This window comes from Papio anubis, chromosome 11 (genome assembly GCF_008728515.1).
Source record: "Papio anubis isolate 15944 chromosome 11, Panubis1.0, whole genome shotgun sequence".
In the NCBI taxonomy this organism is placed as follows: Eukaryota; Metazoa; Chordata; class Mammalia; order Primates; family Cercopithecidae; genus Papio; species Papio anubis.
Window position 1 is genome coordinate 84,929,651 of NC_044986.1, and position 26,470 is coordinate 84,956,120.

The 26,470-nt window shown below is 46.5% G+C and overlaps 1 protein-coding gene across 1 annotated transcript in view; it reads right to left on the reverse strand.

The window, feature by feature from the left end:
* Positions 1-23,433, reverse strand: part of LOC101020244 (FERM and PDZ domain-containing protein 2) — a 101,402-nt gene extending 77,969 nt beyond the window's left edge. The window contains exons 1-8 of the mRNA XM_031651928.1: positions 22,098-23,433; positions 19,586-19,743; positions 15,338-15,403; positions 12,765-12,956; positions 10,979-11,111; positions 10,249-10,336; positions 8,433-8,783; positions 4,045-4,229 (exon numbers count right to left, since the gene is read on the reverse strand). Coding sequence (XP_031507788.1) covers positions 4,045-4,229; positions 8,433-8,783; positions 10,249-10,336; positions 10,979-11,111; positions 12,765-12,956; positions 15,338-15,403; positions 19,586-19,743; positions 22,098-22,356 — 1,432 coding nt within the window. The 5' untranslated portion in view covers positions 22,357-23,433. The remainder of the gene's footprint in view (positions 1-4,044; positions 4,230-8,432; positions 8,784-10,248; positions 10,337-10,978; positions 11,112-12,764; positions 12,957-15,337; positions 15,404-19,585; positions 19,744-22,097) is intronic.
* Positions 23,434-26,470: the final 3,037 nt, after the last annotated feature.

A 26,470-nucleotide genomic window follows, 5' to 3' on the forward strand; every position in this document is an offset into this window, starting at 1 on the left:
CAATGAGAAAAGAGAGTTAAAAAAAAGCCGTATGTTTTAACTTTTAGGTCCTCTGTTTCTGTGGTATTTTTTAATTTGCCTGATTTACTAAACAAGAAAAATAACTTAAGATAATGACTACATTTGTTTAATGTCTAATGGAGTTTTCATAAACAATTCAAACATAATTGTTAAAACCAAGTGAATTGATAAATGTAAATGTAAGTAAAATAGAATATAAGTAAGCTTTACAACAATGATTATGTTTTATAAGATACATTTACCTAAAATGTTTTACAAAATCTTTTTGGTTACTTAAAACCTTAAAGTTATAGTACGTTGAATGAAATGATGAATATTCATGTAATAGACCATTTCCAAAGATATAATGCTGAAACATTAGTTGCTGAACATAAGTTTAAGCTTATAAACTTTTGTCTGCTCACTGCAGAAGAACAAAAGATATTTGGGTCTGTTAATTAAAATGCTGTGTGCTACACTGAAAAAATGTGCTATGAGGGAGCATATATTTCTAGATGTTATAAAATAATGTTTTCACAAATTTGTAAAAGGCAGTTTATGATTGCTTACTTTCTAGTTTTCTGGTTTTCAATAGAAATTAAAGTTACCAAGAGTTTTTAAATTTCAATTACTATGCGTAATTCTGTATACAAAGTGTACAAAAAAGTAAGATATGTTTGGGTGAGAAAAGTTATAAGGAAGATATGAGAATGTGTTTTTATTTGTTGTTTTTTAAAAAAGTAATTTTCTCTAGTTGGAGGTTAGTTAAGGGTTGCTTCAAAACAAATAAAGAAAAAAGTGATATTAATAAAACTGAACAAGAACATTATAAATAGTTTGAGAAAATTGCAAAAGGTTTATGGAAGATGAATATTATGAAAGAAATTTTTGTGTGATCAAGGTAATTAAAATTAGAAGAAAATTCTTTATTTATGTTTTTCTAAAACTTGAGCCTTAATATCAAAAGCATACTTGTGAAAAACTATTATTTTGTCTTCTCTGTTAATAAAATAAAGTTATATTGCAGTATTAGCCTCTGCTGTTAATATTAATATAAGATGTTTTTCCTTAACTTTTTAGTAATTGGCCTAGAAAAAAAAGATTTTGTGTTTTATCAAAATAGTTTCTTGTGCTCTCTGCTGTGTTTTATTAGGTCTTTGATTAGTTAAAAAAGTGAGTCTTCTCAATATTAAAAGAGCTAAGTTTTGACCATTATGTATTTGCCTTTTGAAGCCTTTTAATTATCACTCTGGTTATATGAATGGCAATTATTTCACAGTGACCTGTGATTCTATTTTGATCAAGAGTTTTAAACCTTTTGACAGCTTTGACACCTTCCCAAAATCAAATTCTAAATTGAGTCTTTTTGACCTTGAATTTACTTTGGGTTTTCCAGCTGGACCCTTGAAAGCAACAAAGGATATGTCCCTCACCTTGTAAAAGAGATATTAAACTAATTGGGTTTATTCAATATTTTAAAATGCATGGGAAACATTGTCCAATAACAAGTGGTAAGAAAACTTTAAGTTATATCTACAAATATAGTTTTGATATAAATGTTCCTAAAATTGTACAAAATTGCTAGAACTCCCGTATGGCTTAGTATAATATTTGGTTATTATGTTAAAATGATATATGCCATAGAAATAACCAAATTTCTCTGTCAATTGCTGGTTATAATAAAATCTCCTCAGATTTGTAACCATGACCATTCTAAGTCCTTGTCATCCATGGAATATTATGGTGTTGATACTTTTCTAAACGCCCTTGCAATCACCTACAGTCCAAAAATTGCTTTTTCTTCAAGGAGGTTCACAGAAAGGATGGAAAGAATTCTGACAAGTTACAGGTTTCTGATAACTTCAAGATAAAACCATTGGACTAAGGAAAAATGTCCGGGACACTAAAGAAACTAAGTTTGTGAAACTGCTAACCAAGATCAAGCAGAACAAGAATTCATTACATGAGGCTGAATGAATAGATGAAAAAGAATAATGGGTTTTTATAATTTTTACTTGAAATTTCACTGGTTCTTTAAATGTTTTGTTTTCTAGATTTAAGGAAACTTTTTCCTTGTACGTTATCTATAGTTTACAACAATATAATAAAGTGCACTCTTGTGAACAAAATTAAAATATTTGCTTTTTCTCCCTACCTAATCCAACCAGAATTCTAAAACTAACCATAAGTATTCTTATTTTTATGATAATATAGTTATTTATATAAGTTCAATAAAAATATGCTCTCTTTATAACAGGATACAATATTTAAAATTGGTTATATTACTAAGGCTTTGACTTGGATGTCATATTTGAAAATGCACATAAAGTTACCTCAGCCAAACTGAGGTTCGTCTTGATTTGGCCTCCTAGCCTTGGGAGACTTTTAAAAGTCCAGGCTGAGATTCTTATCAAAAGTTCTAGCAGAACAAGCTTCAAAGGAACCTGCGTAGTCAATCACTATTCTTGATACACTTACGCAAATACTCAGGCCAAACTTGATGAGGCTAAACTTACTTAGCAAGCAAATTTGTCTTATTGTGATTATCTTTAGTAAAAATGGGGGTAACTGTAGATAAGAAATTATGCTTCTGAAGGAAGGTGAAAACTGTATTACACCTGTTATCTGACTGTAGTCCTGTTCATTGCTTTTGTGTGTTTCTAATCTACCTGTAGACTGAACTGGACCTTGAATTCTTGTTTCCTCCAGTATCTGGAGAACTAAGAACAAGAACTGCTCTGTTCCTAAAGCCCTATAAACTGAAACTGGACAACTCGATGTAAAATTCTAGGAACAAGTCTCCCGCCTGATGTGCGAGCTACACAGAGAGTTCACCAAAATGCCCATTGATGGTCTAGTACTTCGAAATGACCACCAACACCTAGGAAACAGAACAATGAACTCCAGAAAGACTTAGCCTCAGAGCCACTCCTTCCAAACCTCCATGTTGCTTAAATGAAGCTGAAAGAGGTTTTGACATCAACTCCTACTTGCTGGTCATTTCCCTTCAACATGAGACTAGAACGACCCGGAAAGGTCCATCCCAGCACCGAGGAATAATCAAAACCTAACCACAGGATGATCCAGTAGTGATGCTTTCAGAACAATAACTTGATTGGAGAAATGTAAACATTATCAATACCAAAATAAGTCACTTATATTTAACCCTACTAAAACGGAGCTGGGAGGCCGTGAGGGGGGTCACTCATGCTCTATACCTATAATGAAAAATACCATAGAAATTTTTTTCCAAACCACAGCTTGCTACATGAGTCACACAATGACAGACAGCAGCACAAGGACAGCTAGGCTACACAAGCACAGCTCGCCACTCACACAAGAACACTTGCCTGATACTGTTTTCACTAATGAACTGACGTGAACTCCTGCAATAAGCCCTCGGAACCGATCATCTTCTAGTTTCAAAACAACTCGCATATACTTCTCTCTTTTGTCTATAAAGGCTTGCCCTTGCCCAACCTCCTTAGATGCATCTATAGTTCACTACAGCATGTGGATCCTAGATTGAAATTTCCTGCTAATTCCCAAATAAACTCATTCTTTGGAGAGCCTGTCTCTCTCCACTGTTATTTTAGGTTGACAGCAGAAATAAAGAGTCTCTAATGGAACGTCAGAGAGGGAAGAGGGTATAGAAACCCTTTTTCTTGGATATTTAGAATGGAATCTTAATTAGGCTCCTAGGGTCAGGGTACTGAGTCCCCATTAGTCCTGCATCATTAGATGGAAATGCTTTTAACATTTGCTTGTTTGTCTAACTTCAGTGCCCTGAGATCAATCAACCAGATCCAGCAAGCCACAGAAACCCACATCTTACACTCATTATTTCCTGACAATCTTCTGCACTTGCTTGATGCTTTATCCGTGAATACTTGAAGCCCTCATCATGCTGACTAATGTCCAGGTATACAAAGGGAGGCACCCAAGTCTCAAACAGTTTTCCCAGAAGAAACAGAGCTCAGGTACCCAGACACCCGAGTTACTAGAGGCACCAGGCCAGCTGGGAGTTGCCCAAGAGATGCTTACCTTTCATATATGCCAAGCCAAAGTAGGTGAGTTCCTCAAGCTTGGCAAAGGACGTTACGGCATTGAAGACAGCTCCCACTGTTGACTCGACATCACATTTTACCTCCAGGCGCTGCCCGTTCAGCAGGACCACACAGAGGTCCCTGAGAGCCAAATAGGATTTCCCTTTTTTGGTCTGAAAACAATAGTATCAATTATACTATAATGATAAGTCATTGAGCCTTTAGTGTGTGCTGGTTACTGTACTAAGCACTTTACACACATTGTTTCACTTAATTGACAAACAACTCTAAGAGATGAGTATATTTACAGTTCCTATGCAGCAGATGAGAAACCGAGGCTCAGAAATGGTAAGAGTCTTGCCCAGGGTTTGCAAAGTTTGTAAAGCAGGAATTGAACTCAAATCTGAGCCTTCTGCCAGGCTCAGCAGGGGCCAGGAAAGCTGGGAGGCCCGTCTGACTGATGTCTTTCCCCTGCAGAAATCCCAGCTGCCCCTTGGGTTCTGCTTCCTAAGAAGGTCACCCAGGGCCCTCATCAATGAATCGTATGGCCCTGGATCATTCTGTCGATCTGACACTGTCTCCCCAGGCTCCAGCAGAGCACAGGTTAATTAATTCTAAACTTCAGAGAGAATTTGGGTGGGTGCATATCCAATGAAGAGACAGAGTTGGAGCAAAGGGATTACCTAGACTCTAGAAATGGGTCAGCAGAGCCAAAGAGCCTCCAGAGTGTGCCTTCTGCTTCTTCATCTCCCACCACAGCCCCACCCAGACCACTGTCATCTCGGCTCAGCCTCCTGGACAGTTCATGACCAGGCAGCCGCCTGGGCCATTCTGCCTGTGTCTTTGCACATATAATACCCACTGCCCCCAGGGCTCTTCCACTCCCTCCCCACGTGGCAAACTCCTATGGGTCTGTCTGGTCAGGCTCTGAAGCCCTTGTCTGTGGCTCTTCCTTAGTATCCCCATGTCCCAAATCCCAGCCTGGACCTCCCCCGGGAAGTTCTCTTTAGAAGGCAGTCATGGAGAGACACTAGCATATGTAGCCTTAGTGCCATCGAGACCATGCCTGCGGTCACACCCTGACCCTCCTGGCACCCAGGGGCAGCCTACGCACTCCAAGGGCCAGAACAGCTCTGAGGACCCCGTGGGAGGGGGTTTCCCACAAGTTGCTGGGCAGGGCTGATCACACAGGCACACTCCACGCCACCTCGGTTCCCACACTTGCTGCACATGTGAGTCACCTGAGAGGTGAGGGGACCACCCCCAAGATGGTTCTGTCAGTCTGGCACAAGGCCTGGGAAATCAATATCTTGTAAAGCTTCCCAAGTTGATTCTGCCAGGGCCAGGAAGGCTGGGAGGCAGATCTGACCCGCTTCTTTCCCTTGCAGAAATCCCAGCTGCTTCCTGAGAGGGCTGCCCAGGCCCTCAGTGATGAATCGTATGCTCGCCAGTGATGGGCCCCTGCATGGGTCCAGTGCTCTGAAGCTGCCCTCTGGGCACTCTTAATAGCTGCGTCTTGGAATGTGTGTTTCCTAAGTGAAGTCCCCAGGACAATGAGCGTGTATACAAAGCTTCGACTTTCAGCAGTCCTGCCTCCCCTCCTCCTTGGAGGGTTCTGGCTGCCAACTCCTCTGCTCTCTGAATCCCCAGGCCTGGCCCAGCCTCCCCTGCCTCCTCGTCCTCCCCGCACAGTGACCTCTGCTGCCCTCCACTGAGGGCAGCCATGGCTTTCACTGTCCCCTAGTGATGCCCTCCTCAGGGGCTGGTGGAGGAAAGGTCCCAAGTAGGCACATGCACCCAAGGCATGTCAGAGCAACCATGACAGTGGCTGTCCCCACCAGCATCAAAGCTCTTTCTATGGGCGATTCAGCAGGGAGAAGCCTCTCACCCACCCAGCTCCCAAGCCAGGTACCAAATGCATCTCCATACAAAGGGTATAACCCCTTGGGGGACCACTGATTGTCTGGACGGGGGCAGCAGAGTCATGGGAAGGGAGCTTGGGCTTTTTCACCCTGCGTGGGGCATGGTGCCTGGATCCAGCAACTGGCGTGACAAAGTCACAGAGCAGGGTCCCAGGTACCTGCAAGGGTCTCTGTCCACCTCGTGAATATCCCTATGCCCAAGAGAATGTGACATTAAACAGCAAATAAAAAATAAAACACCATGACATGCTGAGACAGAGAAAGTACACATGGAGAAAAAAAAATGTTTTATATTTCAGCTCCTCTGGTGGCTGCTTTTGAACACAGGATGCTGCCTCTTCACGTTTCCGTGAGCCTATTTGCCAGCATTTCCCATGGGACAGTCATGCTGTGAGGGGAATCTGTTTTGTTCCCAACACCCATAGGGAAGCAGAAGGAAAGGGTGTGTGTACGAAGAACTCCACTTACAGGGAGACATAGGGAGCTACACTGACTGAGGACCATGGGGACAGGAAAGGAGGGGCTAAAGCAACAGGGGCAAATGCTCCAGTCCAAGTCAGACAAACAGACCGAGTGACATAGGAAACCCTGGGAATGGGGCCTCCCCTTTCCCAGGTAAGGGACAGAGGTCCAAAAAATATTTTATTGAGGGAGCCCTCGGTCACCCTCATGCCTTTCTGGCATCTTTCTAGAGGCTAGGGTTCAAGATCCCCTCTGAGGATTATAACTAGGCTCCTAGACCTGGTGTGTAGGTCAAGATGCTCACCCCGGACAGAACTGGGACAATAGCACTGTTTCCATCACCTGGAATCTTGGTACCTAAGCACTGCACAAGCGTCCCTGCAGAGCAGGGGAAGCTGGCCCCCATCACAGCAGGTCTGGCCCATCTACCTGGTGGGTAGAGGAGTCTCCAGTCACGTAAACCATGTGACCACAGGGATGTCAGGAAGGGGTTCCTGGGTGTATTTTCCTTTCTTCCCCTCAGCTGAGGGCTGGTGATTTGAAGGGGATGGGCAGAGGTGGGACTGGCCTGAGGAGGCCATGGCCCTCTGACTTGCAAGCCCCATACAGGAAGTGTCTTCAGAAAGTTGTAGACCTCCAGAGTGAGCCACCCTGACACCCCCAGCCCCTCACACACCAGTCTCCTTAAGTTTAGCATTTTCATGCTTTGGGTAACTCAATCTTGCATACTTGGGGTGTAAAAGTTATCATCCCACTTCATACTTTTTGTGCCAGTGCAGAGGGACCAGGCACACAGTGGGTGCCCAGTCAGTGTGTGCTACATGAATTGATGCAGTTGGTCATTGCATAGGAATTGGAGGCCCGGGTTAGGCGGGCATCCCACTTGCACTGACCAGTTTGTTTCAACACTTTCAGGACTCAAGTGTAGAGGGAATGATGTCAGTGCACTGAAACAGACATTCCCTTGACAGGGGAGTATATGGAAGCTGGGATTCAATGGGATTTTGCTGGAGTGAGCCAGAGGTGGGCTCATTGGTGCTCTTCAGTGCAGGAAGGACAAGTGGTAGGTGATGCAGGAGCCTGGGAGGAGAGAGCGTCTAGCCACGCCCCACTGTAGCCCTGCCTCCAGGAGGCCCTGAACAGAGGCCCAGAAAGCCAAACTGACAATGTGTGCGCTTCCAGCCCTGGGGGTTGGGGAGATGGGAAAGGCTCACATTCAAATACTCAACATTGACTGAGAAGCTCCCGACCCCAACTGGGCCCTAGACAACAGAGATATGGACCTGAACATGGACAGATATGTCCTGGGGAGCTCAGGGTGAGACCAGCCACACATGGGGCTCTGCAGGGGACATGCTCAGGCTCTGGGGTAGGAAACTGACAGCCCACACAGTATTTGCCCTTCCTGAAAAGCCCACATGGCTCACTCTTTGTCTTCACCCAGTCTTTGTTCACAAGATGCCTCCCCAGAGCCACTTCCCCATGTAAAAGAGCACACTCTCCCTCCTACCACCTGCCATGCTCCATCCTCTTCCTTTCTTCATTGTTTTTTTTTTTTGTTTTTGTTTTTATCACAAATCACTACCTGGCATTCTTTTATATTTATGCATTTGACTGTCTTTGCCTCCTCCTTCTAGAATGTAATCTCCACACGAAAAGGACTTTGTTTCATTCACAGCATAGGTGGGGGCCTAGAATAGTGCCTGGCACCTGGTAGATGTTTCACAGCATTCCCTAGCTGAGGCTGGGAGGGCCAGCAGGACTCAGCTGGGAGTCAGCTTAGGGTTACCCAGCTGGAAAAATGACTCTCTCCTCCCTAAAGAAGCCCTCCCTGCGGCCCTGGATCTGTGCTCCTGCCTTTCACCTGTGCAGAAGGCCCCTTCCAAACACATTCTGCCTTGTCAGCTCTCGAATCACATAGCACGCTCTGCCACCACCCTGCGCAGGGTGGCTGCAAACTTCCTCTAGGGTGGGACCCAATGTCTTCAACTCTACATCCTACACAATGTCCCCCACAGAGCCTGCCCCAGCAAGACCACACAGTGAATGCCTATGCCCTAACTTGCAAATTTCAGGTTTATGTTGGTCCAATCCTATAAACCTCAGCCCAGGGAAGTTGTGCCCTAGAAGACCTGGCCCATTTTCAGCCACTGTGCCAGCCACCCACAGCTCCCTGCTCAAGCCTCCTTGAGGAGTGCCCTTCAGCCTTCTTTTGCTTACCTTGCTCCTTCTTTGCAGAAAACCCTTTTGAGAAGGAGTTGTTGGCCATGAGCTATCTGCTGCCGAGTACACAGATCCAGAGCTGAGCCTCCGGCCCTCCTGCTGGTCCTGGGGATCTGCTCCTGAAAGAGCGCTGGTCAGGGGTTGAGAAGGGGTGAAGCACTTAGCAACGACAAGGGTTTCCATTGCATGAAAGACCACCCACACAGGGGCTCAGCTGGGCAGGGTGCGCCCACTGATGCGTGTCACCTTCTCCCCCACCTATGGGGGAGTTACATCCACTTTTCAAGTGGCAGAAGCTGAGGCCTGGAAAAGCCAGGCTGCACAGCCACTGGGGTGTGGTGGGGTTGGAGGTGCAAGGCACAGTCAACTTCTCCACCCCATGGCTCTGCCTCTCTGTTTGTGGTGCCAGGACCACAGGTCTAGAGCAACCACCCAGCAGGTCATGGGATTGCAGTGGTTCTGGCTTCTTTAGAATTTGATATATTGCTCAAAATATTTTGACAATAAAATATATTGTTTAAGGAATCAGGGGGTAAAAATTGTTTTCATTTGGGAAAACAAAGTTTTAAATGGCAGGAAAAAATAATTGCAAGATAAACTCTACAATATCCAATCAGGGCGCCAACTGTGGATTTGACATCAACTATGACAAGACACCGTTACAGCCCTCAACAGTCAATATGTGAATAAATAAATCACCCGAACTTCAAAATGAACAAGGTTCCAGGTCCAGGAAGACATGAGCCCATCTAGGTTTTGATCTGATTCAAGCATCCTAAGTTAGACAAGTGCAAAAATGTCCACAATTCTTCTCCCTGATCTGCACCCTTTGCAATCCGACTTTGCATCCTCCTGCCATCAAGAGAAGGAGTCTATTTCCTACTCCTTGAAATGGGGCTGGCCTTTAGGCTTGACTTGGCCAACAGAATGATGTGGAAATGATAGAAGGTCAGTTCTGAAGGCTTTATGCACCCCACCCTCCTCTCTCCTCTCTTCACTCTCTCTCTCTCTCTCTCTCTCAGTTCCTCTCTCTCAGTTCTGCCATTGTCACGAGAACAATCCTAGGCTGACCTGCTGATGGAGGAGAGCCAGAGCTTCCCAGACAATGGCCATTCACCCCCCAGGAGAGGCTGGCTAGCCAAGCTGAAGATAGTCACAGATGCAGGAAGGCTTTCAGCAGAGTCTAGAAAACCTCTCAGCTGAGCACAGCCTAAATGACCAACTCACAGAATCATGAGCTAAATATATAATTGTTGCTTTTAGCCACTGTGTTTTGTGGTTGCTTGTTATGCAGCATGATATGGCAATGGATAATGGCAACAATATTGAGGCATGCTGTCGCTCCGCCACTCGGCCTGAGTATGGTTCCCAGGGGAAACAGGATGCCCTGACAGCACAGCTGCCACCAGGCCCCCATCATCTTGGCTTCGGATCTGCTTAAATGCGGCTTCTTCAACTGCTAATGGAACAGCATTGGCATTTTCTGGAGGAGCAAGAGGCTTCTCATTAATAATCAGTAAAGAAATAAGGTACCGTAGCCCCCACACCTATGTCTCACATCAAGTTCACAGCACCCTGCAGGCCTTGCTGCTTACCGGTTAACAAGGAGGCTGCAGTGACTATGTGTTGAGGTGCTCCAATGGGGATCTGGCGAGCTCTGGGTCTCCGTGCTTCTTTCTGAAACTAACCAAGCAACATGGTAGAGGGCATAGGCTTTCTTAAATCAGGCATCCCAGAGCATGAATGGCATCATGACTTACTAGCTGTGTGACCTTGGTGAAATTACTTAACCTCTCTGAATCTGTTTCTCATGTAGAAAACAGAAAGGACAGTTATAGAGGGTTGGAGGGAGAGTTACAAGGGAAGATAAAGCCTAATGGCAAAGTGCATCTTGTTTTAGAGACAACAAACAATAACATTAATTTAAAAAAAAAGCTCAGATTTAGTTGAAAAGTAGAGAACAGTAGATTTGAAGATTATTCCAAAAACCACTCTTTTAACACACCCAGAACAATAACTGAAAAAAAATCAAGTTTTTCTTTTCTTGTTTGTTTTAATTTGGATTTTCTCAACTTGGACAGTTAGAACTCATTTTTAAAGTTTTCATTTGATATAAATAACTGTGTTGTGTCCCCAAATGAGACTTTCCTGGGAACACAGGTGAGTCCTAAGCTCAGCCCCTTCTCTTCAGTGGCTTCCTGAAAGAGTGGCACTTACATAGGCTGTCTCTGCCATCACAATGTGAATGTGTGGCCCATACAGGGCAGGAAACAATAGAATTGGTACCATCGGCCCACACAGGGACTGCTCAGGGCACGTACCCACCTCTGCAAGGATGCAGACACTCCGAGGCCTGTGCCGCTGGGCTCTCACTGCTTGTCCCATGCAGCCTCTTCCTGAGCAGGTAGCTTCTGTTCTGCTGCACAGAGGAGCTTTCCTCCACAACTCTTTTCTCCACCTGGGGGTCAAGTGCATCCCACATCCACATACCAAGATAAGGAGGGGGCGTTTTTATAGATACATGCAAACTGGCTGTCAGACTGAATCAATGTGGAATTGTCTGCCCTACACAGTGAGCACCTAATGATGTGTTCTCTGGCACCCAGAATGTGCTCTGTACCCATCCGCCACATGCACCCTGAAGGCACTTCACCCCCCACTCCAGACCTGCGCACTCACACACATCTGTGCCTTTGTTCATGCATTCCCTCTTGTGGGCACAGAAGCTCCTCTGTGCCCACAAGACCCAGAACTGTGTCCTCTCTACTTCTAAGCCTCTCCACCTCTGCCCTCTGATCACCTTCCCTTATCACTGCACTCACACCTGGCTCTGTTGCATCATGTTCCCTGAGTGTGCTGCTTGTCTGTCTCCCCCAACATCTCTGTGTGCTTTACGCACTGCCATAGCACACCTAATGCAGTGCCCAGTGAATGCTGACAAGTGACTGACATCTACTTTGCAGGTCCCTGATGGAAATGTTGCAGGTCAATACAGTGTCTATCCAAGGACAATGGCACATCAGTGGATGGTAGACTTCAGTATCTTTCAAATAAATATAGTCCGCTTCCCCCAACAAATCCTCTGGCTCAATTCACAGGAGCCACAGGTTCCCATGCCAAGAGAGAAAGGGTCCAAGAAGGAGACCTTCTCTGATGGAAGAGGCCTTCTCTGATTGACTGTTGCCACTATCCACCTTGCTGTTCCCTCATCTCCATCCACATGGCCCCTCATGAATCCTGGTCTCAGCTCCCCAACTTGTCCCTGGACAAGTGCAGCCACCCAACTGGTCTCTAGCTTACCTGCCTTTGGTTCCTCCCAAATACAGACTTCCTTACATTTTGTGCCATAGGCACCTCACTTGCCCATCCTACCCCAGCTCCACCCGGGTCTCATGGGGGACCAACTCCAAGGTGCCATTCCTGCACCAGAGCTCCCCAGGTGGCCAGGCTGGGCCTGTCTCCAGCTGAGACTTTATCCTTCAACTTGTCAGCTGTACTACCATCACTCCCCTCTCCCAGGAACATTTCCCCAATAAATAACTTGCACAAGAATCCCTGGCTCTGGGTTAGCTTGGAGGGAATCCAACCTAAGCCAGATGCCTCCCATGTGCCACGCCCCTTGCTGCACTCTGGGGAGTGCACAGGGCAGCAAGCAGCACAGTGTGACAAGCACAACAAAGGACCCCCTGCAGGTATAAAATAGCAGAGGGGAGCGTACCCAGGGACCACAAAAACGAAGTCAGGGAAGGCTTCTGTGCAGAACCTGGAGTTGAATTTTGAAAAGAAAACTGAATGATGGGTTCTAAACATGATTGCTTTATGTAAGGAGGCACTCGCCAAGATGTCAAGGGTCTTACCCATGTGAGAAACTGGGGCTTGCCCAAAGGTCTTTGTCAGCACTGCCCAATAGAACTGCAATGACAAGAATGTTCTAGATCCACCCTGTTCAATAGGGTCATCACCTGCTACAAGTGGCAACTGAGCACTTGAAATGTGACTGATTAATTTAATTTTTTATTTTATTTTCGTTAATTATAATTTAACTAATTCAAATGTTAATAGCCACACAAGGCCAGTGGCTACTGCTTAAAAAACACGGTTCTCTACTGACCTCGGAAATGGTGCCCAGAACCAAGCCAGCCAGCTTTCTAATGTGGAGACCGGCAGGGGCTGGGTAGACAGACACTTCTTTCTCATGAACCCGACAAGCTTCCAGAACCGATTGCAATGTGCACCGCCGGTGAGGCTGGTCTTCACACATGGTCAGCAGGATGGAGTGCAGGGGCTCACGGAGCTGCAGGGGCTGGAGGCAGATAGGGCCGGTGAGAGGAGAGAGCAGTAAGAGCTGCTGCTGCGAGGCAGCACCTTGTCAGGCAGGCCTTGGAGACATGGAAATGGGTGTTCCCACAAGCACCAGAGCAGATGCCTGCTCCTTCTGGAGAGTTTAAGGACACACAAGATCCATCACTGAGGCCGCAAAGTGCAGAGCAATCATCTCTGCATCAGTTCTGTGTTGCCGGCTGCTTTCTAAACCAGAACACCCTTCTGCCCAAGCGTGTTTGGAATGCTCATGAAAAATAGATGCTTTGACAAGATGGATTTCCACCTGTGCCAAGCACCCCAAATCAAACCAGAGGTCAGTCTTTCACTCAAGTTCACCTGCGCAGCTTGTCGTTGCATCCAGTCACTCATGGGGTCTCACTGGGCCTTTGCCCTGGAATGTGAGCTCCAGGGACATACAGACTGTGGCCTATTCCTGTTCACTTCACAACAGCCAGCAGTCAGCACAAATGCTCAATCGTTGCTGGTTGAACTTTATGTCACGTGTACATATCGAGCAAAAGAAAACGGAAGCATCTTATAAGAATTTCCCTCATGCATTTAAATGATCACAATTCATATGAGAAAGGCCTCAAATTCAGATTCAAAATCAGACTGTTTCTCAAGCGCAACTCACACTGCAGGTCAGTTTCCAGATAAAGGCTGCACTACCGCTTCTTGCCAGGGAGCATCAGCTGTGAGCACCTATCTCTGTATACAGCCAAGCTGCTGAGTCCTGCCGTCACAGTAAATCCAGCCACACCAGATACAGTCCCTGCCTTCAGGAAAATAATGGTGTGATGAGAGAGACGGTCACTAAAAGAGACAAAGACCATAGAGGATGACGAGGGCTTTGACCTTGGGAAGCACAGGCCATGGCACTAAGGTAAAGGAAGGGGCTTAGCCAAGGCTAGGGTTAACCAAGAGGAAAGTGGGGAGTGAGGTGCTGGTGAAGGGATCAGTGTGTGCAAAGGCATGAAGATGCAGATAAGCTGACACGCATCTGAAGGGAAGGGGATTATGAGCAGGACAGGGGCCTGGGGGAAAATGGCAATGTGGGGTCTCTTGTTCAAAATTATTAAGAATTCCAAGACAGGGATAGCAGAGCATTAAACTAAATGCAGGACCCTGTGCTATGACACAGGGTCACACATCCGGGACACACATCCAGGAAGCCGGTCCTGATTCTGGCAGAGTGCCAAAGGGGAGCCAGACGGAAGAAGGGACCCTTTCCTAGGCTCCCAGTGTGTCTCACTGAGAAGCCAGAAGGCAACCCCATGGGCAGTGAGGCGTTACAAAAGGTTGCATGTGACAGCGGTGAGCTGGTCTCTCTTTTAGAAAGACCACCCAGGAAGTGCCGGATGTTGAATTGGAGAGGATGGGGTGAGTAGAAAGAAAGGCAGGAAGGAAGGAAGGGAGAAGGTCAGCTGGGCAGGGCTCTCCAGCATGTGTTCTTGTGGCACCAGTCTCTAAAGAATTGTTATAGTGTCAAATGGAAATGTATACAAACACTTCTATTCTGTAGTCAAAAATTGTGTAAAATATTAGGATATTTTTGTGTATATCTTTTTTGAGAGGGTTTTGCTCTGTTGCCCAGGCTGGAGTGCAGTGATTCAATCTCCACTCACTTTAACCTTCCCCTCCCAGTCCCCAGGGTTTAAGCGGTTCTCATGCCTCAGTCTCCCGAGTAGCTGGGGCTACAGGCAAGCACCACGACACCCAGCTAATTTTTTTATTTGTAGTAGAGATGGGGTTTTGCCATTGTTGGCCAGGCTGGTCTCGAACTCCTGAGCTCAAGTGGTCTGCCTGCCTCAGCCTCCCAAAGTGCTGGGACTGTAGGTGTGAGCCACCATGCCCAGCCAGGATAAAGTTTAAAAGTTTCTAAGCTTTAAACCTTCTTGTAGTCTTTAAAAAATGACTCTAAAAACTATTTGAGAGGGAGATACTGTAGGGAGCATTTACCCAAATCTGTTGAGCCCAGAAGCCTTTTTCAGGGAAGCATCTCACTTTGGGAAGGGCTGTTTTAAAGCCTTTTAAAAAATATATGTAAATCTGTATCTTCAGTGTCTATAAAATTCTCTAGCTTGCTATTAATACTTCCCCTGAGTGGAGATGGCCAAACTTATCTTGCTTGCCAGTCCCAAATTGTGGCTGCCTGGAGTGCTATGTTGAGTAGGATTCTGAGGTTGTTTCTGCACTAGCAGGAAGGAGTCGTGTGATGAGTTCACAACGCCTGCCTAGGACCTAGAGGAGGGGAGAGTAGTGGTATATGTGCTCAGTAAATGTGGTCCCTGCCCAGGAGAAAACCACTAAATAAACCCAAAGACATAGCCTGGCAAGACTTGAAGTGTCTTGTTTACAAACCTGATGTGGCGGAACATGAAACCCTGCCGACCAGTAGAGGGTCATTCCTAAAGAATAGACGTGCATCTGCCCAAAAGAAGAGTACATGATTAGATTCCAATCATCTCTCTTATTCCATAGCTCTGCAAGAAAAATACAACCCAATTTCCACATGAACAGACACTGTTGTCTGGCTAGTCCAGCACCATCTGCAACTCCCTTGACCCTTGTTCCCTTCTACTTCGGAGGCTAGAAAGCCAGAAATTTGCTTTCTAGCAGAAACCATGACACTCAATATTGGTGAAAGGCGTGAGAGAAATCTGTTAGGGGGCTTCTGATAAGGCTTTTGCTTTACTGACAAAAGGACACATGTGACTGACCCCACGCTTTCCCCTTTGTACCTGCCTTGAACATTGATGTGATTGATACATGGAGTCTTTGCAGCCATTCTGTGACAATGAGGCAGCAAGAATAGGATAGAAAACCAGCCACTGGGGAAGGTAGAATGGAAATACACAGCCTGGATCCTTGATGACATGAATCGGCTGCTGACCAATCCCTAGACCTCTTGTTAAGTAACTAATAACCATATATTTGGCCCTGGCCATTGTATTTTAGGCCTTCTGTTTCCATGACACATTGTGGTTCAGCCTGATTAAAAAGCACCATATGTTGTCAAAAAGCAAAATGGTATCATGGGAAGAGCATTGTCTGACATCTCTGACCCTCGGTTTCATCATATTAAAAATGAGTATTCTGCCTGAATTCTAATAAAGATCAAGTCAAAAGTACCCAAAGATGGTAATATTAACTATTATTATTGTTACCATTATTGTTATTATTGGACATAGAGTACTTACAATATACTAAGCTTTGTTCTAAGTCTTTTACCCATATAAACTTATTTAGTGCTCACTGCAATCCTGTGACATAGTATTTGAATTGTTCCCACTTGGCTACATGACCTCTGGATTATACCAGTCCTCAATCAATGTCAGTTGGTTTTTATTGTGGGGCTTCTATTATAACTGACAAGGCACATTTACCTTAAGATCTCTCTTCTCAGGAAATGGTTTTTGGGACTTTAGAAGGAAACAATGAGGTAATGAAACATTTCATATAAAAACACACAGTTATTTGAGCCACCCACTGGGTTTAATATAAGTGGTTTTAGTTTTTGGTTTTGGTTGTTTACATCCTCAAGGTCAAGATGTGTTCAATGTCACCTGTGACAACTCATTAGCTCTCATCTTTGTTTGTAATTATATCCTGAAACCAGCTCCCATCCCTCAGATGAACGTGCATAGATACCATGCAAGAAAGTTCACAAGCTGCACCTCCACTTCCAGAGAAAGGACTCGAAGAGCGGGGGCTTGGTAGACAGCCACTTCTTTCTCATTAACCCAACAAGTTCCCAGAACCAATGGCAGTGACTGCCACCTGCAAGGCTGGTCTTCCCACATGGTTAGCACGATGGAGCATAGAGACTCATGGAGCTGCAGGGACTGAAGTGCAGACAGAGCTCCAGCATCCTGAGCACTGCCAGAGGCACCACCCACACCTGGGAGCTCACATGGATACCAAGGGCTCTGTCTAAAAGTGTCTTAGGGCAAGGCCTTGGCCACAGTGACAAAAGGCTTCATTCAAAATTCTAAATTCAGCCCATTGGTAGACACTGCCAGTAGAGGGTTGGTGAGAGGATTTTGAAGGCAACTCCTGGCTCAGTGGGAAAGAACACCATGTTTGATTGGTGATGTCTGCTATGAGCACAGGATGGGGTACTGGCAACACAGATGACTTGTAGTTAGAGACCTGCTCACACCTTCCACCTGACCTGCACCTGGGACTAAGATGCCAAGTAGTTGGGGAAATATGTCAGTGCACTGTTTAGGGCAGATGTTGGTCTGAGGAGAGGGTCTGGGTACACCCTCCCAGCATCAGAACGAGGCCCAGGACTGGGGGAGGATTCTGAGCACAGCCTGTCCAGGGACCATTCTCCTAGCTCATAGCTGCCCAACCAACCCCTCATGGACCCATGCCAAGTTGGATGAAGAGAGGGGCCTGTAATGAATGGAAAAGAACAGTGATGAACAGAACTAAGTGTTAGAGATGCTGTAAGAGATCAAGTAACCTGGTCACTCTGCCTTCTGGCCTAATAAAGAGGGCTTGAGGCTGGTGGCTCTGGCCCCTTAAAGCCCACTCCACTTGCCATGCTTCATATGCCTAGGGCGCTAAACCAATGTTTGGTTAGTTCAGAGCTCAGTCCCTCTCATGCTGGACCTCTTCTAGCTCACACTCACTCTCATGTTCCTGGCCAGGACTCAGCAATACATTTAGCCAGTTCTTAACTCAACCTATTAGCCTTGAATCTTTTGGAGTCCACGTGCCTTTGCCTGGAGGAAAGTGTGCAGGAGGGAGGAACATATTACTTTCCAGCTCAAAGATGCTCCGGGCAGAGGAGTGACTAGGCCTTCACAAGGTGCTCAATGGAGGCCAACCTGCAATCAGGAGGGTGATGCCTGATCCTCATCAGTGAGTGCTGGGATGGTCAGGGAAGGACTCCAGGAGCACTCAAATTTGTGTTAGCTCAGGTACATCAGAAAGTGGAGCCTGAGGCAAGGGTTAAGTGCAGACCCTTCATTCAGGGGCTGCAATCCCAGGGTAATGAGAGTGTAGAGAAAATGGGAAGGGAGACAGGGACCAATGTGATATGCAGGGTCAAAATTCTGGCCACCTCCTTGCCACAAGCAACAGAGCACAGCCTGAAGTGCAGCAGACAGGGCTTCCTAGAACTCAGGACTTCTCTAGAAAGCTTGCAAGGCTTGCACAGCACAAAACCATCCATGAGAGAACGAGAAGGGAAAACGTATCCTCTTAGTTCCCTCCAGACTCTCATTTACTACTGGCTAAGTTTACCCCATAAGAAACTAGCTCCCCTGCATTCTCAGGTTGCATTGGCATGGTCCTTTAGCAGTCATGCAGAAATCCCAGTCCCAGGGCTCAAGATGTCACATCTTAGCTGAGTCCACGGCATAGGAGGCAACTCGGTGTAGGTGGAGCCAAGAGACCCAAACAGACCTGAGAGGCACCCAAGTCTGTGTCCCATCCAGGAATCAGTGAATCAGCCCTGGGGTCCCGGTTGTGTAAGAAGGTATGTGGGCCTGGATGCCAGAGTGACTTCCAGGATGTCAGCAGGGAGGGGGTGCCGGAGCTGGGGTCAGTGGAACTGGAACTCTTAGACCTTCACTTTTGTGAGCTGCCTTAGAGACACGTGGACCCAGATAAACCAAATCTGGAAGCCACCAAGTCCCCATTCTTTGCCTTTCAGAGCCTGGAGGGAAAGCAGCTCCCATTCCACAATGCCTCCCGAGGGTAGCAGCATTTTCACATCTGCACTTTTCTCATGAAAGGGCGAGGAAGAAGAAACAGAACTCTGAGAACACCCACCATGCCCCACCCAGTGTTGTGTGGCTACCTTGCATCATTCTCTCCTTCGAGAGAATTAAAATTCTCTTTGAAATAAAGAATGATGTTTACTGGAAACTTTTGCTGTTCAAAAGCAAAACATGTCCATTGCAGGAAAATCAAAAATCTCCATTGATGTTGCCATCCAGAAACAATCACTGTAGACACTTTGGTGCATGTATTTTTAGAACTTCCTCTCTGTCTCTCTCTCATTCTCTTTAACCAAACTTGGATAATATTATGTGCGCATATATTGAATTTCTTTTCAAGTCATTAAATAAGCTTCTACAGACTCATTTTAATGCTGTTTTGTCTCATGTTCTCTCCCACTGACTATTTAGCTTGTTTTCAATTTATCACTAATGTCAGCAATACAACAATCAGCATTGCTGCAGCTAAATTTATCTTTACTTGTGCCTTGGAATAAATTCCTAGTTGAGGACGGGCTGGGTCATTTTGAGGTGTCTTGCTGCATACTGCCAACGGTAACAATGTGCCAGACCACTTAACCACAGCTTTTCAACACTTCTTTTTGAATATTGATAATAGCCTGATCAGTTAAGCCACATTAACCCCACTTTACCATCGTAGGAATTGGGGCTCAGAGAAGTGGACTTGCCCTTGTCCATGAGGTAGTAAGTTGCTGACAAGACATCCTGGGAATAAAACTCTTGAAACCCACTCTGCTTTGGTATTGAGAACCAAGCTCTGCAAGGCTGAGCTGGGAGCTGGGGAGGCTGCCACTGGGACAGGCTTTTTCCAGGGCACAGGACTCAGCAGCTGCAGAGAAGCTGCACAGCTTACCTGAGATGCATCAGGCTGCTTATCCTCGCTCTGTCCCTGTAGCAGTTCAGGGGCCTTGAAAGGAGCAGCCTCTATGTGAGAAACATGGCCTTGGAAAGAAAGGCTTCCAGTCGCAGAAAGCAGGGCTGACCAGGGGCAGACCACATAGTCCGAGGAATCTGAAACCAAGCCAGGGATGGGGCTGTAGAGACAGAGCTTCCATCTGGGGGGCCGGCATGGGACTGTGCCCAGCAGGTGCCTGGCAGTACCCATCTCTGGGACTGAATGTGAGCAAGATCCGGAGGAGACATGGAACAGAACAAATTCAACCCTGATGCATGGTATACTAAAAGGTGGCTGTGGCCACAGCCAGGAAGTTACCACCTGCACTTAAATTCATCCGTGGCCCAAGAGTCTCAAGGTAAAAGGTAAAGAGAGGGTCAGGCACACCTGGAATTTAGCACAAGCCTGTCTCTCTTCTCTAGAGACAGACCAGGACCCAAGGCAGCTGGTCTTCTGAGAGCCCTGTAGCTGTTCATCAGAACCTCCATGGTGGGGAAGAGGGAGAAGATGACACTGAAGGCGTAGGTACACAGCCTCCTCCATCGGCCCACGCTGGGACCCATCGCCCTCACAGAACATGTGTGATCTTTCATGCCAGCAGCCTCTGCTTCATGTACTGAAGCCCCCAAGCACGTGTGACCTCTGAGTGGACACTTCAGTGTGGGCACTCAGCGTTTCTTCTGGAGCTTAATGCCTAGGAGCCCCATAGTCATCCTTGGATACTGCTGCCTTAGGTCTCTCCTGTACTGAGAGCAGTTTGCAGCTTTCTCATTAGAGGGCTCTGAAGAGACACTGCAGGAGGCCTTATCTCTCCCGCAGTTTCTAGAGTTTAGTGCAAATGTGAGGCCACCTGGAGGTTGGGCTCTGCACAGAACACATGCCCAAGACATGAGATCCCTTGGCAACCTCAAGGCCTGAACTAGACATATGACCACCTTCTCCAATCTACACAGGACTCTAGCGGCCCTCCTGCCCACACCAACCTCCAGAGAGGTGACTTGCCTGAGCCCACCTACACCCCAAAGGGTCGCCCTGACCCCCACTTGCAGTGCGTGCTCTCCACCTGGCCACCGGTGGCTATTGCCTGGGCCATGACTGCAGACCACCTCTGGCGGGGCACACCAGCAAATTCTACCATCATCATGGGCTACAAGCACAGCTCCTTTCACAGATCTGAACCCCAAACAGGGAAGGGGGCTTCCCTCCAAAGTTTCTCCCTCACTGGCTACCTGCCCTCAGCCTTAGGAGACCCAGCAGCATTTTCTTTTTCTTTTTCTTTCTTTCTTTATTTTTTTTTTTTTGAGACGGCGTTTTGCGGTCTTGTCTCCCAGGCTGGAGTGCAATGGTGTGATCTCAGCTCACTGAAATCTCTGCCTCCCGGGTTCAAGCGATTCTGCTTCAGCCCCCCGAGTAACTGGGACTATAGGTGTACGCCACCTTGCCCGGCTAATATTTTGTGTGTGTATTTTTAGTAGAGACAGGGTTTCACCATGTTGGCCAGGCTGCTATTGAACTCTTGACCTCAGGTGATCCACCCACCTCGGCCTCCCAAAGTGCTGGGATTATAGGAGTGAGCCACCACACCCCACCAGCATTTTCTTATGCCTTACAGTTGTCTTCAAATACAGTTTAATAATTCTTTCTATTAACCTCCCCTGTTTAGAACACAGGGTAGGTCTGCCTTTTTATTTTCTTTCTTTTTTTTTGAGATGAGTCTTGCTCTGTTGCCCAGGCTGGAGGGCAGTGGCACAATATTGGCTCACTGCAACCTCTGCCTCCTGGGTTCAAGCAATTCTGTCTCAGCCTCTCGAGTAGCTGAGATTACAGGTGGGCACTACCACACCCAGCTAATTTTTTTTTTGTATTTTTAATAGAGACGGAGTTTCACCATGTTGGCCAGGCTGGTCCCAAACCCCTGACCTTGGGTAATCTGCCCACTTTGGCCTCCCAAAGTGCTGGGATTACAGGTGTGAGCCACCACGCCCGGCCAGGCCTGCCTTCTGATGGGGCACAGACTAGTGCGACATCTGGTGGACAGAGTGTGGGGGTCTCCTGGGTGACCACCCCATGCCTCTCATCTCTGGTTATGCCCAGAGACAGCCTATGTGCTGTTAGATGCACATAGCACTGCAGCCACTCTCTTCCTAAATCCTCCCAGCTTTGCATGCCTGGAAATGCTGCAACTCCAAGGCAGAAACAAAGCCTTTCTTTCAACTCTGCCACATGGCATGGGTCCAAGAGACAGGCCTGCCCTCCCAGTGCAGCTCCAAGGGTGGGTGCTATTCGTCCACTCATTCTAATACCTCAGACTAATCACAGATCAAGAAGCAGCAACCTTGTTCTGTGCCCTCAGAGGTTGAAAAGAAAAAAATGTTTTTTAAAAAAAGCAGTAGCAGCCAGAACTGTGTTAGTGTGGGAAGCTTCACATACAACCCCCCGTGATTTTACCGCCCCAAGCATACTCTCTTACCATTGCGGAGGTCTTCCAGGAGCTGCTCAGCGGCCAGGAACAGGAGGGACCAGATTTCCTCCTCAGACAGAGCTTCACCCCTGACCTGCAGGGCACTGGCCAGTGTCACAGAGGACAGGCTCATGCCTACGATAAAGACATGCATGTGACAGGGCCCCTGTAATGTCCAGGAACATGTCCGGGCCCATACTCGCCACTCTGGCCCAGCCAGGCATGGTCTGGCCACTCCCCGTGCACCGTGCACTGGCACTGTTTTCATCACCTAGGTCTCTGGGGTCAGGCAGAGAGCCAAGCACACAGAGGAGTTAAAGAAACGTTAATTGGGGGACTGGCCAGGCTGGCTGGTCAGTTCTCAGTGAATGAGTAAACAAACAAATTCCCAAACGAAAGGTTAAATGAATAAATACATGAATGACCAAATGAAGCATGAGAACAGCACCTCCCAGCTGGGCGCAAGCTGTTGCAGAGAGTAACCTACACCTGGGTAGTGTGTGACCTCCTCTCCTTCTCTCTCTGGGGAAGTTAGCTAACCATTTTTGCCTTCAATACATGATTCACATCTTTCATCTCTGACTGCCACATGCAGAGTTAGATTTGGTGCCAGTACCACCCCTTTCTCCAGCACCTGCCTGAAGTGCAAGAGCGACTCACTAGACAGAAGTATAAGCTCCACATTTCAGAAAGGGGCAGCCTCACAGAGAAACTGGAGGAGGCTGAAGAGGGCTAGTCTTCTCTTCCCTCTCTTCTGGGAAGCAGGGCCTTTAGACCAAAGCTGATGTTTAAATGTCTATCTCCCTGACAAAGCCGCCACCCACTAATCTCCAGAGACCCAGGTGCTGGGTGGCACAGGAAGAAGCCAGGCAGGCTTTTCCGAATCCATTTACATCCTCATTGATCTTTCTCTATAGCCAGAGCTCAAGCAGGGCGGGTGTGCAGTGTGGGGCGCTAGATGAGGAGCACATAGAGGCACCCCCATCCCCCATTAGCACACTAATCCAAGATCTACCCCCCAGTTGCCCACCTCCCTGCAGACACCTCTGCTACCTGCCTCCTCCAGCCTCAGGAAGAGAGGCAGGTTTCAGGAGAAAGAGGCTTGGTCTGCCACCTCTCCCTGGGGCAGGAAGGGAGGTGCAGCAGGACCCCCTCAGGAAGCTTGACCTGTGAGCCGTCACTTATCACAAGGAGTCTGTGAAGAAGGGAGTATTGTTTCTATTTGCAGACAGGAAAGAAGTCCAAGGTAATCAGATGAAAAGTGATGAATTCGAAGCTGAACTCCAGGCCCACTCTCTTTTTATTTTCTTTCTTTTCTTTTTTCTTTCCTTTCCTTCCTTTTCCTTTCCATTTCTTTCCTTTTTTTTTTTTTTTTTATCTCCCCTCTCATTTTAGAAACTGTTTGAGATTTACAGACTTGGCATTCCCATTCCACCACATTTTTCTAACTCTCTATAGCCACAGTGAAAGATTGCTTATTAAAGATAAGAAGGGGGAAGAACAAGACCATGATTCTTATATAAAAAATCTCTAAATCCCAAAATAAAATATTGAATGGGTGGGGTGTTTTAAATTGCTTTATGACTAGATAAAAATGCATTCAAATCTTCTAGGCTGGTATGGCTAGTGAAGACCATTATTTCAGTACAATAATTCAGTGGAGGGAGGACAAACTTTTCAACAAATAGTTCTGGATCCGTCATGGAAAAAAGCTGAACATGGCCTAAACCTTGCACCTTATGCAAAAATTACTTCAAAATGAATCATAGATTTAATATAGAACATAAAACTATAAACTTTCATGGAGGAAAATGGGAGAAAATATTTAGGACTCATCACAAACAAGGACTCCCCAATAAAACGAACAGCTGATTTCTCATCAAAAACCATGGAGGCCAAAAGGCAGTTGGATGACATATGGTCTTAACTAGCCACACCAGCCTTGAAGACTTAAGGCATTTTTTTCTAGTCACAAGGCAGTTAGAAAAACCCCACCCAATATCAAAATACATTTTTGATATTATATCAAAATGCTTGGAAGGGAGACTGTCAAACAAGAATTTGGTAGACAACAAAGCAATCAATCCTTCAAAATTGAAAGAGAAATTAAGACCTATTCACATAAACAAACACTGTGCAAATTTGTTGCTAGTACACCCTTCCCTCCGAGAAATCCCAATGGAGTCCTTCAGACTGAAATGAAAAGACACTAGACAGTAACTCAAATCCACATGAAGAAATGGGAGCACCAGTAAAGATAATAACATAGGTAAATGTAAAAGACAATAAAAATGTATTTTAACTGGATCCCTTTTTTCTCCCACAAGAAGTTTTTTAAAAGGAGCATCCAACATCTGGAAAAGCACATAACTGACCAGGTTTGCCAATGAAGCACCCTTCTTTTTGTTAAAGCTAAGAGTCACTTGAGGCTTGAAGTTGCTGTTTTTGTTATTGGAAGTGTCAGGATCACAACTTCCATATCAAATATAACCATGATTCAGGAGTCAATGACAGGAAATTACTCATCATCCTTTCAATTAAAAAAAAAAAAGAAAGAAACCGTTGTCATGCTTGTTCCAATGCACAAGCATGATCCCTCCGCAGAAGGAAACATGTGCATTCCAGTTTTCTGCACCAACTCCCTGCCTGACCAACTACAGTGTTACAGTGGAATGATGTCCACAGTGGCAAGTTGGTTCCTAGAGAGTGCGGGAAGCCTGGGAACCATACAGAGCTCTGAATTTCCCTGGCTGGCTTCGGGACTACAGCGTGGGTTACCAATGCTCTGCAAGCTAGCAGGTAGGCCAAGATTTGTTTTGCTTCTAGGCAAAAATGCAAATTCCTTTTCTTGATCTGAGAGGTCTGGCAGGCAGATGAGTCCCACCCACCTCTCCAACTCCACTTCCCACCTCCCTATCCCTTGCTTATCTCCCTTCACCATATTCCTCCCTCACCATGTTCCATCACACTGGGCTTGTGATAGATTTTTTTTTTTTTGAGACGTGAGTCTCTGCTCTGTCACCCAGGCTGGAGTGCAGTGGCCGGATCTCAGCTCACAAAGCCTCCTCCTCCTCGGTTCACGCATTCTCCTGCCTCAGCTCTCCCAGGCTGGGACTACAGGCACCACTCGGGCCCGGCTAGTTTTTGTATTTTTAATAGAGACGGGTTTCACCTGTTAGCCAGGATGGTCTCTGACCTCCTGACCTCGATCCGCCTCGCCTCCCAGTGCTGGGATTACAGGCTTGAGCCACGCCCGCCTGCAGGTGATAGATTATAAAGTAAGATAATTCTTTACACTAGCCCACCAGCCCTCAAGAACCAGCCTGGACTCACAATTAACATTGTTATCTCTGTGTAATATTGTGAATACTATTTCAAAGCCCACTGCTACTTCCTTGAATGACAATACAAGCTAAATACTTCCATAGTGTTTACTGTACGCCAGGCACTGTTCAGAGTGCCTTATGGGCTAAACTCATTTAAGCCTCATGACAGCCTTCTGAAATAGGGCTACTATCATGCCCATTTTAAAGATGAGGAACAGAGAGGTTAAATGACTTGGCCAGTGTCACACAGCTTGGACTTGGGTTTATGCTCTTGGTCTCAGAGGCAGGGCTCTTCCCCACCATATCACGCTGGCTGTGGAAATGCTGTGAAGCACTTTATGGGGCCTATAATCTCAGGCTATGAAACAGTCATTAATCTTTAGCCATCATACCAAGATGCCTCTGGGCTTCTCTCCAAGTTTTTCATGGTCTGGTGGGCTGTATCATGCACTGAAAAGGTGATCATTAACTATGTAAAGGATGCAGGGATCCCACTGCATAGAGAGACCTGACAGCGAGGATGTTCTGGGAAAGCATCCAGTCAATGGGCATTTTGGGGGGCCCCTCCACAACCCTTATCTCTCATACACCTTCCCAGATCTCACCTACATGGACTGACCCACTATACTGACTCCACTATCTGAAGGCTTTGAGGCTCATCTAGTAGCATAGAAGTCTTCTTTGCCATTTGAGACCCCACTAGCCCATCTAGAGCTTCCTTGGGCCCTTTCCAGTGAGTTACCAGGCTGAGGAGCATCCTGTCTGCCATCCTGTTTTTGTCGGCCTTAGCCTGTAGCAGCCCCTCTCCCTGGCCTGCCTCGGGCTAGAATTTTTCCCCTGCCCTTGATCTTTAGTGGTTCCACTTGGGCCTCCCTCTTCCACGTGCCATGGCAACAGTAGCCCTCAGCTTCATCTGTGAGGCTGTCCCTACAGCCTTCCCTCAGCCGTTACTACATTTAACAAATACTCATCAAGGACCTAGTATATTTCAAGCTCTGTACTACGAGTAGAATGAGGAACAATGTTAATAACCTACCCTGAGAGTCATGGGGTGGG